We start from the raw sequence: 12,691 nt of genomic DNA, 5'->3' as shown, positions 1-12,691 counted from the left end.
AATAATAAAATTTTAATTAAATGTTGTCTCTAAGTTTAAAAATAAAAAGTGTGAAAACATTTAACCAAATCTATTTTACATTCATTTTAAAATACATTTTTATTTGTATTTATTGAATAAATGTATTTGTATATATGTATTTATTTTATATATTTTACATTATTTCTGTATTTATTTTATATATTCATGTTATATTTATTTATATACAAAATTAAAATTAAAATTAAAATTAAAATTAAAATTAAAATTAAAATTAAAATTAAAATTAAAATTAAAATTAAAATTATTATAGATTTGTATTTGTTGAATAAATGTATTTGTATATATGTATTTATTTTATATATTTGACATTATTTCTATATTTATTTTATATATTCATGTTATATTTATTTATAAAAATAAAAATAAAAATAAAAATAAAAATAAAAATAAAAATAAAAATAAAAATAAAAATAAAAATAAAAATAAAAATAAAAATAAAAATAAAAATAAAAATAAAAATAAAAATAAAAATAAAAATAAAAATAAAAATAATTTCAATAATAATTGAAATTGAAATTGAAATTAAAAATAAAAGGGCTTTGCGTGAGATTTCATCTTGGTCAAGTGAGACAACAAACCGGGCGCTAAACATGCAAGGCAAAATGTTACCAAAGAATTTGGTTGTTAACCGAAAAAGACTCTAACCGGGGCGAATGTTAACCGAGGTACCACTGCATCGCATGTTTCATGCTGTGTGGCTTTCAGCCTGATTGTCAGGCCAGCAGGAGCCTATCCCAGCTGTCTTCGGGCGAGAGGCGGGGTACACCCTGGACTGGTGGCCAGCCAATCACAGGGCACATATAGACAAACAACCATTCACACTCACATTCATACCTATGGACAATTTGGAGTCGCTAATTAACCTAGCATGTTTTTTGGAATGTGGGAGGAAACCGGAGTACCCGGAGAAAACCCACACGGAGATAGCCGAGGGTGGAATTGAACTCGGGTCTCCTAGCTGTGTGGCCTGCCCGCTAACCACCCGGTACATTAAACTGCCAAATTTCTCGCAGCAAGTTTTGACAGTCGCGGCTTCACAAACTTTTGCGTGGTGCGTTCAAGAACCACCAAATACAGTGGGAAATCTCAATGCCTGAGAAAAAAAAAGCATGATCAGTAAAGCATAGAGACAACGTAAAGCAGGGGTCTCAAACACGCGGCCCGCGGGCCAAATGCGGCCCGCAGGACACTAGTTTGAGGCCCCCGCCTTGATATGAAAGTTTAATGTTAGTTTGATATGGATGCTGTATGGTATCATGTACCCAGAAAAAATGATTACGTTTGATTAATGTTCATGTTAAAGGTTAAATAACTGTTAATAGTTATCCTCCCTATCCGTGTGGAAGTGGTAAGTTTTTGGCTATTTAAGTTGAAAGGAAATAACTTGAAGGCTACCGTTTAGGTCGCTAGCTGTCTAGTTTGCGAGTTAGCATGTGTCTCAAGACCCTGCAGTTGCGCAATATGTTGTAAATAAAAAGAGTATAAATGTGACTATAGTCGTGTTTTGTCATGTCTACAGGGCTCTAATAATGCTTTGTTCATTTTAATCTGAAAAAAAATAATTTGTCTACCCACCAACTATATGTGGTTTTTTAAGTTTTTATTATTTGCTGGTTTTATTATTATTATTATTATATTTATTTATTACTAATTGATTGATTTTCTTTATTCTTGATTTGTTTATTTATTTTTCATCTTATTTTGTGTAGAAAAATAAAAAGTAAGATATTTGAGAACAGTGGAATGTTTTATCAGAGCTTTTCTTGTAGAAAATCAGAACCAAAGCAAAGTTTATTCATTTTTCTGTTTTTAATTTTTTTAATTTTTTTTTTTTTTTGGGGGGGGGGAAATCTGATGCGGCCCAGCCTCGCCCAGACCATACCTCCAGTGTCCCCCCCAGGTAAATTGACTTTGAGACCCCTGACGTAAAGGTATAAAAATGGCGTCTGTTTTTTTTTTTTTTTAACAGTAGTACTACGTATGTGCTACCAAAATATATAAATAGTATAACTACCAAAAACCAAAGTTTTTACATTATACACAATAGACTCGTTTAGCTTCATATGACCTCCATTAGTCACAAACGCATGAACTTTAAGCACACAATCGTGACAATACAGTGATCCATTAGTGTGTGTGTGTGTGTGACAAAACGTGCACGGTTTTGTTCCCAGCGTCCACTTGCAGGCCCACTAACACTGCAACAAACACCCCATCGTTAAAGATAGTCATGTGATGGGATTCATTAATTAATTAATTACTCCTCACAGGTGAAGGAAAACAGCCGGAACTGGAGGTCTTTTTTTTTTTTTTTTTTTTGTCTGGAGCACACACACATAATACACACACACATAATACACACACACACACACACACACACGTGATCACGTTGTAAAAGCCAACTGTCACACGTTCTAATCTTACAACATCGCTCAAATTGATGTCAATCTCAATGTAATTCCTATTCCGCATGACCCCCCCCCCCTCTCTCTTTCTCTCCCCCCTCCCCTGCCTCTTTCCTTCCTTCCTTCCTTCCTTCCTTCGAACCGGATGGATGGATAAATGGATGGAAGGATGGATAAATGCATGCATGGATAAATGGATGGATGGCGAGTCTCAGCTCAAAAGGGGGGTTTCCATTTTGCGAGCGCCACAGCCCTTAAACGCACCTAAATCCACGTGACTACAATAACTACTACATCCGGTGTGCGATAAAGCTGACTTTAATGACAAAAAACACAAAGCTTTCTTCCGGGATGTCACATTTTTCTTACATATACAGCAAAAAATAGATAAGAAGAAACGCTTGCTTACTGTAAAAATGAATTCCCTCGGGGGATGGAGAGCCTCTTCTCGCCTCTCGACTCTCCTCCTTTCCGGTGTGAGAATCCGAAATTCAGACCATGCAAAAAAGGCTGTGGGTCATTCCGCCCCTCGGAGGGATTTTTGATCCAAATGTGGAAGGTGAACGGCTCCCCGGGTATCCGACAGGAGCGAGCCAGCTGCGGCGGGTGGGGGGGTTGGAAGTGATGGAGGACAGGGGGAAGGAAGCAAGGAGCGGCCCGGCCGGAGCACTGCGTACATGAGGGAAAGCGAGAGAGGTGATTTGGTCCTCTCTCTCTCTCTCTCTCTCTCTCTCTCTCTCTCTCTCTCTTTCACTGTGTGTGTGTAGTTCACAAAACAACATCCCTTCATCCTTGCCAGACAGACTGACATAAGGCTGCATAAAGCAAAGGTAACAGCGACACCCACCGGTGATGAGAGGAACAACAACAATGACTGGTGACGCCATGCAGCTGGAAGGAATATTCTATGTATTGGGTTGACATCATTGCATGTTTTTTTTTTCGTTAAATTTGGATTAATAATCACCAAAATCCAGAGTTTTTCCTCCCCAGTGATGCTTTACCAGGCCCCTGGAGTTTCATAAATATTTTTTTATGGTGTTTATATTTTGTGGATATTTTCATATTTATATATTGTCATGTTGCGTATTGATTCATTGGACAGAGGGAGATCTGGAGATCAAAAAGTCCACCAAAAATGTGGAAATAATAATAATAAGCAGCTTTTGCTTTTGTTTAATTATTCTTGTGTAATTTACTTTTATTTAATAAAAATGCTAACTATCTATTCAATAAAAATTCCAAAGTAAATTGTAATTATTTACAAAATATTTATTAAATTAATATATTATTATTATTATTATTATTATTATTATTATTATCATTATTATCATTATTATTATTATTATTATTATTATTATTATTATTATCATTATTATTATTATTATTATTATTATTATTTTTACTGATATATTTCAATCAATAGTTGTTTCACAATCAATGCGCTATATTTTGATAAATTCATGAAATTATTATTATTATTATTATTATATTAATTATTATTATAATTATTTACAAAATATGTATTGAATTAATATATTGTTATTATTATTACTATTATTATTGTTGTTGTTGTTATTGTTATTTTATTTATTTTTATTTTATTTTTACTGATGTATATTAATTAAAAAATCACGATCAATGCGCAATATTTTGATAAACTCACGAAATTCATAAAAAAATAATCACAAAATTATACTTGTATATTTAATATCGTAGAACCATCAGTAATTTATCATTTCATACTGGAAGATTCCCCCAAGAAATGAAAACAGCTAAGGTAGTTCCAATTTTTAAAAAAACGGCGACAAACACCAATTTGCAAACTATCGACCAATCGGTCTTCTTATTATCCAGAAGTTACGAAGGTACGGAGTACCCCAGGGGTCAATACTGGGGCCAAAACTGTTCAATTTGTACATCAGTGACATTTGCAAAATCACGAAAGACCTAAAACTGGTTTTTTTTGCGGATGATACCACTGCTTTTTGTTCCGGTTCCTGAAGCAACATGTAGATGGTAACTTGATACCGATATTAGTGCATGATAACACGCTAAATAGTATTGTTTTTGTTGTTGTTTACCTGAACTCTCACTCTGCATGATTATGTTGAGGGGGTGGTGCTGTTGAAGTCATCAAGTATTATGCGTTTCTCTTCCAAACCTGTGACACTCGGTAGTGTTGTTAGTTGATAGTCATGCTTACAATACTGCCATCTTGTGGTTTTGTAAGTATTGCACCATATATTTTTTCCCGTTTTTATACAGATATATAATATTTTTCGAATTAGTGATTTTGTTTGGTTCGTTCAATAAAATGTTATTCACGCTATACACGTACAGTACTTATAAATAACATATTCTTTGAAAATAAGACTAAAATATCATTAAAAGTTCGTGTTTTCTTTCATATTTACGTTTCTTTTTGGAATAGTTGCATTTTCTCCGAGGTGACGTTGAATGTAGCATCGGTCTCCACTCGCGGGGTCTCCTCTCATCCTTTGTGTGTGTCGTCCAATCAGCGCTCAGCTCCAGCACACCGGCACCTGATTGGCTGAAAAGGAGGAAGATGATAAGGCCTGAGGATTGAGAGACTTTACTGGCACCGTCTTCTCTTGCTAACGTGATAAACACATTGTTGTTATTTTATTGTCGAGTTTTTCGTCTTTCTCTTACGACGGTGTTTAGTTTTGTCAGTTTATTTAGTATTTTAACGATACGATGCCGAGCCTGTGGGGCTTTTCAGCCTCTGAAGTCACCCCATTACTGTGCAACTGAGCCCAATACCGAAGGTAAGTGACGGCTGATATGGGACACAATAAGGTGACGTCATGATGTATTTACGAGCGTGGTCATAATGAGCCCCCAAGTCTTTTTGTAGCACTAAAAGATGCATCAGATCTGATTCATTCCCTTTAAATTGTCGACAATACCCTTTCTGTGGCTTTTAGCGTCTTAGCATGCTAATTGTGGCTTAGTAGCTTTACTTATAAGGTAGATTTCATGAATGTGCCAAAAATCGAATCTTGGTGTGTTTATATGAATGTAAACAAATGTCAAAATGTAGCAAATAGGACATTGAATGCATCTTTAAAAGCACCCCTCTTATAGGTGTTGCTGTGTGAAGGATGCTCAAGCCATGTCTGATGTTGAGGTCACCTACGCAGACTTCATCGCCTCTGGGCGGACCGGACGTCGGAACGCCCTGTATGACATACTGCAGAGTCCCACGGACCCCGAGGGCCGAGAGCTCCCCCTCACCCTGTCCCTGTCCCAGCTGCACATCAATGCGGGAGGGGGAGGTAAAGCGTTTCCGGGACGACACATGCAAAACTATTTTGATTTGATTCAAATGTGTAACCCGCAAGGTATGCTGGGAAGCCTACACTCACATTTTCCATTCATTCATTTTCTACCGTTTTTCCTCACCATTGTCGCGGGGGTGCTGGAGCCTATCCCAGCTGTTTTTCAGGCGAGAAGCGTTCCCGGGACTACACTTGCAAAACTATTTGATTTGATTCAAATGTGTAACCCGCAAGGTATGCTGGGAAGCCTACACTCACATTTTCCATTCATTCATTTTCTACCGTTTTTCCTCACCATTGTCGCGGGGGTGCTGGAGCCTATCCCAGCTGTTTTTCAGGCGAGAAGCGTTCCCGGGACTACACATGTAAAACTATTTGATTTGATTCAAATGTGTAACCCGCAAGGTATGCTGGGAAGCCTACACTCACATTTTCCATTCATTCATTCATTTTCTACCGCTTTTCCATCATGAGGGTCACGGGAGTGCTGGAGCCTATCCCAGCTGTCTTCGGGCGAGAAGCGTTCCCGGGACTACACATGCAAAACTATTTTTGATTTGATTCAAATTGTAACCCGCAAGGTATGCTGGGAAGCCTACACTCACATTTTCCATTCATTCATTTTCTACCACTTTTCCTCACGAGGGTCGCAGGGGGTGCTGGAGCCTATCCCAGCTGTCTTCGGGGGCGAGAAGCGTTCCTGGGACTACACATGCAAAACTATTTTGATTTGATTCAAATGTGTAACCCGCAAGGTATGCTGGGAAGCCTACACTCACATTTTCCATTCATTCATTTTCTACCGCTTTTTCCTCATGAGGGTTGCGGGGGTGCTGGAGCCTATCCTAGCTGTTTTTCGGGCGAGAAGCGTTCCCGGGACTACACATGTAAAACTATTTGATTTGATTCAAATGTGTAACCCGCAAGGTATGCTGGGAAGCCTACACTCACATTTTCCATTCATTCATTTTCTACCGCTTTTCCTCACGAGGGTCGCAGGGGGTGCTGGAGCCTATCCCAGCTGTCTTCGGGGGCGAGAAGCGTTCCTGGGACTACACATGCAAAACTATTTTGATTTGATTCAAATGTGTAACCCGCAAGGTATGCTGGGAAGCCTACACTCACATTTTCCATACATTCATTTTCTACCGCTTTTCCTCACGAGGGTCGCAGGGGGTGCTGGAGCCTATCCCAGCTGTCTTCGGGGGCGAGAAGCGTTCCCGGGACTACACATGCAAAACTATTTTGATTTGATTCAAATGTGTAACCCGCAAGGTATGCTGGGAAGCCTACACTCACATTTTCCATTCATTCATTTTCTACCGCTTTTCCTCACGAGGGTCGCAGGGGGTGCTGGAGCCTATCCCAGCTGTCTTCGGGGGCGAGAAGCGTTCCTGGGACTACACATGCAAAACTATTTTGATTTGATTCAAATGTGTAACCCGCAAGGTATGCTGGGAAGCCTACACTCACATTTTCCATACATTCATTTTCTACCGCTTTTCCTCACGAGGGTCGCAGGGGGTGCTGGAGCCTATCCCAGCTGTCTTCGGGGGCGAGAAGCGTTCCCGGGACTACACATGCAAAACTATTTTGATTTGATTCAAATGTGTAACCCGCAAGGTATGCTGGGAAGCCTACACTCACATTTTCCATTCATTAATTTTCTACCGCTTTTTCCTCATGAGGGTCGCGGGGGTGCTGGAGCCTATCCTAGCTGTTTTTCGGGCGAGAAGCGTTCCCGGGACAACACATGTAAAACTATTTGATTTGATTCAAATGTGTAACCCGCAAGGTATGCTGGGAAGCCTACACTCACATTTTCCATTCATTCATTCATTCATTTTCTACCGCTTTTTCCTCATGAGGGTCGCGGGGGTGCTGGAGCCTATCCCAGCTGTCTTCAGGCGAGAGGCGGGGTACACCCTGGAATGGTCACCAGCCAATCACAGGGCACAAAAAGACAAACAACCATTCACACTCACATTCATACCTATGGACAATTTGGAGTCGCTAATTAACCTAGCATGTTTTTGGAATGTGGGAGGAAACCGGAGTACCCAGCATGCACGGGGAGAGCATGCAAACTCAGAGGGTGGAATTGAACCCAGGTCTCCTAGCTGTGAGGTCTGTGCGCTAACCACTCATCCACCGTGCCGCCCCACATTTTCCATATGATTTTTAATTGTATATCAACTGATTATTATGATATCTACATTTAATTGTGTTTATATTCATATTTATTGATTATGAAATGATAAGTAAATAAAACTAGAATCTCTCCTCCACTACTCAGACGCCAACGACGCAGACGACAACCAAAGTTCGTCCTCCTCGGCTCAAAGAGAGGCGCAGCAGAGGAACAGCTAACCTGCCACAGGCATGGATCCCGGCTGCCCGTATGGGCCTGCAACCCTTCCGCCGCCGCCGCCGCCGCCCCCTCACACCTAGCGGGTGGCCCCAGGCTCGAGGAGCGCCCGTACCTGTCCATCACCACCACTCCCGCTGAGGTGACTCATGAAGCAGCCAGTCACTCCAAAACCTAAAAACGATGAGCTGGAACACGCACTTTATACTCCCAAGTGAAATGATGACAAAAATATATCATATATCATATTATTAGAGATCATTTTGTGCCAGACTGGGGAAAAAAAGGGGGAGCCGGTTTAGGAGCCGTGCAAGCAATTTGTGAGATCGCTGAGACGTGCTAATGTAAAGGATGGAAGCCAGGCTAGCATGTGTGTAGCGGCGGCAGTGCTGATAGGGATTATATTGCCGGTTAATGGCGTGTGCTTCCTACAAAATTGACAATACAAGATGAGAAAATGGGTCTGCGGGTCGAGTGGTTAGCACGCAGACCTCACAGCTAGGAGACCAGGGTTCAATTCCCGCCCTCGGCCGTCTGTGTGTGGAGTTTGCATGTTCTCCCCGTGCATGCGTGGGTTTTCTCCGGGTACTCCGGTTTCCTCCCACATTTCAAAAACATGCTAGGTTAATTAGCGACTCCAAATTGTCCATAGGTATGAATGTGAGTGTGAATGGTTGTTTGTCTATATGTGCCCTGTGATTTTAATTTTAATTTTAAAGCTGCCGAGCGTCATTCGTTGCCAGAAGGTCACGGGAGGGCGGAGGATGGAACCAGCAACCTTCAAGGTTGGGAGACGACCGCTCAGTTTTGTAAAAAGCAGTGTAAAAGTGACTATAGGGGTGCTATTATATCATGTCTGGAGGGCTCTAATCATGTTAAAAGCATATATCGTTAAGGTGGTTAACAGGTTTTTTTTATGTCATATGTCTTATTTTCTCTTATTATGTCTACCGTAGTGTGTAGTGAGGGTATGCCGGTGACTATAGGGGTGCTATTTTATATCTAGAGGGCTCTAATCATGGTAAAAATGACATATAGAAGGTGGTAATCATGTTTTATATGTCTTATGTTCTCTTATTATGTCTACTATATTGGTTAATAGCGGTGTAAAAGTGACTATAGGGGTGTTATATCATGTCTGGAGGGCTCTAATCATGTTAAAAGCATAAATCGTTAAGGTGGTTAACAGGTTTTTTTATGTCATATGTCTTATTTTTTGTTATTATGTCTACCGTAGTGTGTAATGAGGGTATGGCGGTGACTATAGGGGTGCTATTTCATGTCTAGAGGGCTCTAATCATGGTAAAAATGACATATAGAAGGTGGTAATCATGTTTTATATGTCTTATGTTCTCTTATTATGTCTACTATATTGGTTAATAGCAGTGTAAAAGTGACTATAGGGGTGTTATATCATGTCTGGAGGGCTCTAATCATGTTAAAAGCATAAATCGTTAAGGTGGTTAACAGGTTTTTTATGTCATATGTCTTATTTTTTGTTATTATGTCTACCGTAGTGTGTAATGAGGGTATGGCGGTGACTATAGGGGTGCTATTTCATGTCTAGAGGGCTCTAATCATGTTAAAAAGGACATATAGAAGGTGGTAATCATGTTTTATATGTCTTATGTTCTCTTATTATGTCTACTATATTGGTTAATAGCGGTGTAAAAGTGACTATAGGGGTGTTATATCATGTCTGGAGGGCTCTAATCATATTAAAAGCATATATCGTTAAGGTGGTTAACAGGTTTTCTATGTCATATGTATTATTTTCTGTTATCATGTCTACTATAGTGTGTAATGAGGGTATCGCAGTGACTATAGGGGTGCTATTTCATGTCTAGAGGGCTCTAATCATGGTAAAAAGGACATATAGAAGGTGGTAGACATGTTTTATATGTCTTATGTTCTCCTATTATGTCTACTATATTGGTTAATAGCAGTGTAAAAGTGACTATAGGGGTGTTATATCATGTCTGGAGGGCTCTAATCATATTAAAAGCATATATCGTTAAGGTGGTTAACAGGTTTTTGTACGTCATATGTTTTCTGTTATTATGTCTATTATAGTTCGTAATGAGGGTATCGCGGTGACTATAGGGGTGCTATTTCATGTTTAGAGGGCTCTAAGCATGGTTAAAAGCATATATTAAAGGTGGTAAACTGTTTTTTTATATATATATTTTGGGCATATTTTGGTCTTTAACCTGGCGTTAAAGGGGCGAGTGATGGAGAGGAGAAGGGGAGGGTTCCGGACATGTGTCGAAATGTGCATCAAAAATGGCCGTATGACTTTGTGGTTGTTTTGCGGGGATCTCCTGTACATGTATGAGTTCCTATAAATACTTATTGAGGACCAGGTTTCTGTCCTGCTAAATGGGGTTCAGACAGTAGTTTTGCCAAATATCCACGTACCTCTTCCTATGTTGTAGATCATGATGCGGTACGGTGCGGAGCATCCAGTTACGTATGCTATCATGCTATCATGTTTGTGTGAGCGTGTCCACTGAAGGAAATACATAGAACATTCCTGATATGATGAGTAATACCCGCATATCCATGCATGAAGGAACATCCTGCACGTATTCCTCCTTCTGCAATCAGGTTTTTCCCCCATTTGTACACGACCATCACGTGACCGTAGTGACAACACTGTGTTGTTTATAAATCGGCCTGTAGGAATGTGAGGAGCATGAGTTGGGTAGATGTATAACTGTACGTACCGTCTGTGACCTATTTTCTACTCGCCCTGTTCCAAGTCAAATAAATGGCTGTTGACGTTTTGCCCGTGTCTGTCTATCAACTAGTGAGATGACTTTGAACAAGGTGGCATTGTTGAGCTGCATGAGCGAGGCCTGCCGAGGTTGGACGCGGTAAGACGGGCATTTCAAACTGAGGCTGGTGGACCTAAAAAGTCTAGCAGTAGAACCCAAAAAGAACAACCTGGAGAACCATCCTGGACACAAATGAAGGTTGGTACCGGTGCCCGGTGCAGTCCCATAACCATCCGAGAAGAAGAAAAGCTCTTCCAAGGTTTGGAATTAGCAGGAGAGCAACAAATATGTGGCATGGAAAAGTGGAAGAAGGTTTTCTTCTCCCTTGACGGTCCTGATGGCTTCCAACGTCACTGGCCAAGGACAAGGAGATCCCACCTGTTTCGCACCATCATCGTTCTTCCATGGAACAATGGAGCTTCAGGTGGCGCAGGGGCGTCAAACGGCAGCCGGCGATGTGGAGATGTTGCAGGGGGCATCATACATCATGACTGTGATAATGACTACCTTTTCAACACTTCAAAAAGGAATTATATGACTAATATGACTTATTCCCATAATATTTTGTTTTTTGGAGAATTATAGCATTTTTCCAAACTAGTCCAAAAATTATTTTCTAATATGGTGATACAAATATACATATTTTTTAAATTGTCATAAATTTCCTTTAATATTTGAAGTTTAAGCTTTTGGAGTCATTCTTAAAAAAATAGATTTTATTGTCCTAGAATTAAAATTTTTTGTTAAGATTTACACTTTTTTTCACATGTGACATCTCAGAAGAACAACAGCGTGGCGAGAGTCAAATATGGTGGTGGTAGTGTGGTGGTCTGGGTAGATGACAGTGTTGTCATAGGCTAATACTTACATTGGTAGATGACTTTGTTGTCATTGGCTAATATTTACATTGGTAGATGACTGTGTTGTCATAGGCTAATACTTACATTGGTAGATTAATGTGTTGTCATTGGCTAATATTGACATTGGTAGATGACTGTGTTGTCATTGGCTAATTTTTTACATTGGGTAGATGACTGTGTTGTCATTGGCTAATATTTACAATGGGTAGATGACTGTGTTGTCATTGGCTAATATTTACATTGGTAGATGACTGTGTTGTTATTGGCTAATATTTACATTGGGTAGATGACTGTGTTGTCATTGGCTAATATTTACATTGGGTAGATGACTGTGTTGTCATTGGCTAATATTTACATTGGTAGATGACTGTTGTAATTGGCTAATAATTACATTGGTAGATGACTGTGTTGTCATTGGCTAATATTTACATTGGGTAGATGACTGTGTTGTCATTGGCTAATATTTACATTGGGTAGATGACTGTGTTGTCATTGGCTAATATTTACATTGGGTAGATGACTGTGTTGTCATTGGCTAATATTTACATTGGGTAGATGACTGTGTTGTCATTGGCTAATTTTTTACATTGGGTAGATGACTGTGTTGTCATTGGCTAATATTTACATTGGGTAGATGACTGTGTTGTCATTGGCTAATATTTACATTGGTAGATGACTGTGTTGTCATTGGCTAATATTTACATTGGTAGATGACTGTGTTGTCATTGGCTAATATTTACATTGGTAGATGACTGTGTTGTCATTGGCTAATATTTACATTGGTAGATGACTGTGTTGTCATTGGCTAATATTTACATTGGTAGATGACTGTGTTGTCATTGGCTAATATTGACATTGGTAGATGACTGTGTTGTCATTGGCTAATATTTACATTGGTAGATGACTGTGTTGTCATTGGCTAATATTTACATTG

General features: G+C 39.4%; 2 protein-coding genes across 7 annotated transcripts in view; one reads left to right on the top strand and one right to left on the bottom strand.

Moving 5' to 3' along the window:
• ctnnd2b (catenin (cadherin-associated protein), delta 2b) overlaps nucleotides 1-3,144 on the bottom strand; it is a 155,375-nt gene extending 152,231 nt beyond the window's left edge. For 5 of the 6 annotated variants that reach the window (XM_058066034.2, XM_078791346.1, XM_058066038.2 and 2 more), the window contains exon 1: nucleotides 2,857-3,143. The gene's annotated coding sequence lies outside the window, so the exon portion shown is untranslated. Of the gene's footprint in view, nucleotides 1-2,856 lie in introns of all 6 variants that reach the window. The other variant, XM_058066029.2, reaches the window with a different exon arrangement.
• Nucleotides 3,145-4,999: 1,855 nt separating this feature from the next.
• On the top strand, nucleotides 5,000-10,998 carry pkia (cAMP-dependent protein kinase inhibitor alpha). The gene is made up of 3 exons (XM_058067344.2): nucleotides 5,000-5,239; nucleotides 5,559-5,749; nucleotides 8,049-10,998. The coding sequence occupies exons 2-3, from the start codon at nucleotides 5,587-5,589 to the stop codon at nucleotides 8,120-8,122; spliced, it is 237 nt and encodes a 78-aa protein (XP_057923327.1). The 5' UTR covers nucleotides 5,000-5,239; nucleotides 5,559-5,586; the 3' UTR covers nucleotides 8,123-10,998.
• The last annotated feature ends 1,693 nt before the right edge of the window (nucleotides 10,999-12,691 follow it).

Source organism: Doryrhamphus excisus, linkage group LG6 (genome assembly GCF_037039965.1).
Source record: "Doryrhamphus excisus strain RoL-2023G ecotype Guam linkage group LG6, RoL_Dexc_Guam_v1.1, whole genome shotgun sequence".
Classification (NCBI taxonomy): Eukaryota; Metazoa; Chordata; class Actinopteri; order Syngnathiformes; family Syngnathidae; genus Doryrhamphus; species Doryrhamphus excisus.
This window is presented reverse-complemented; position numbering and strand designations above follow the sequence as displayed.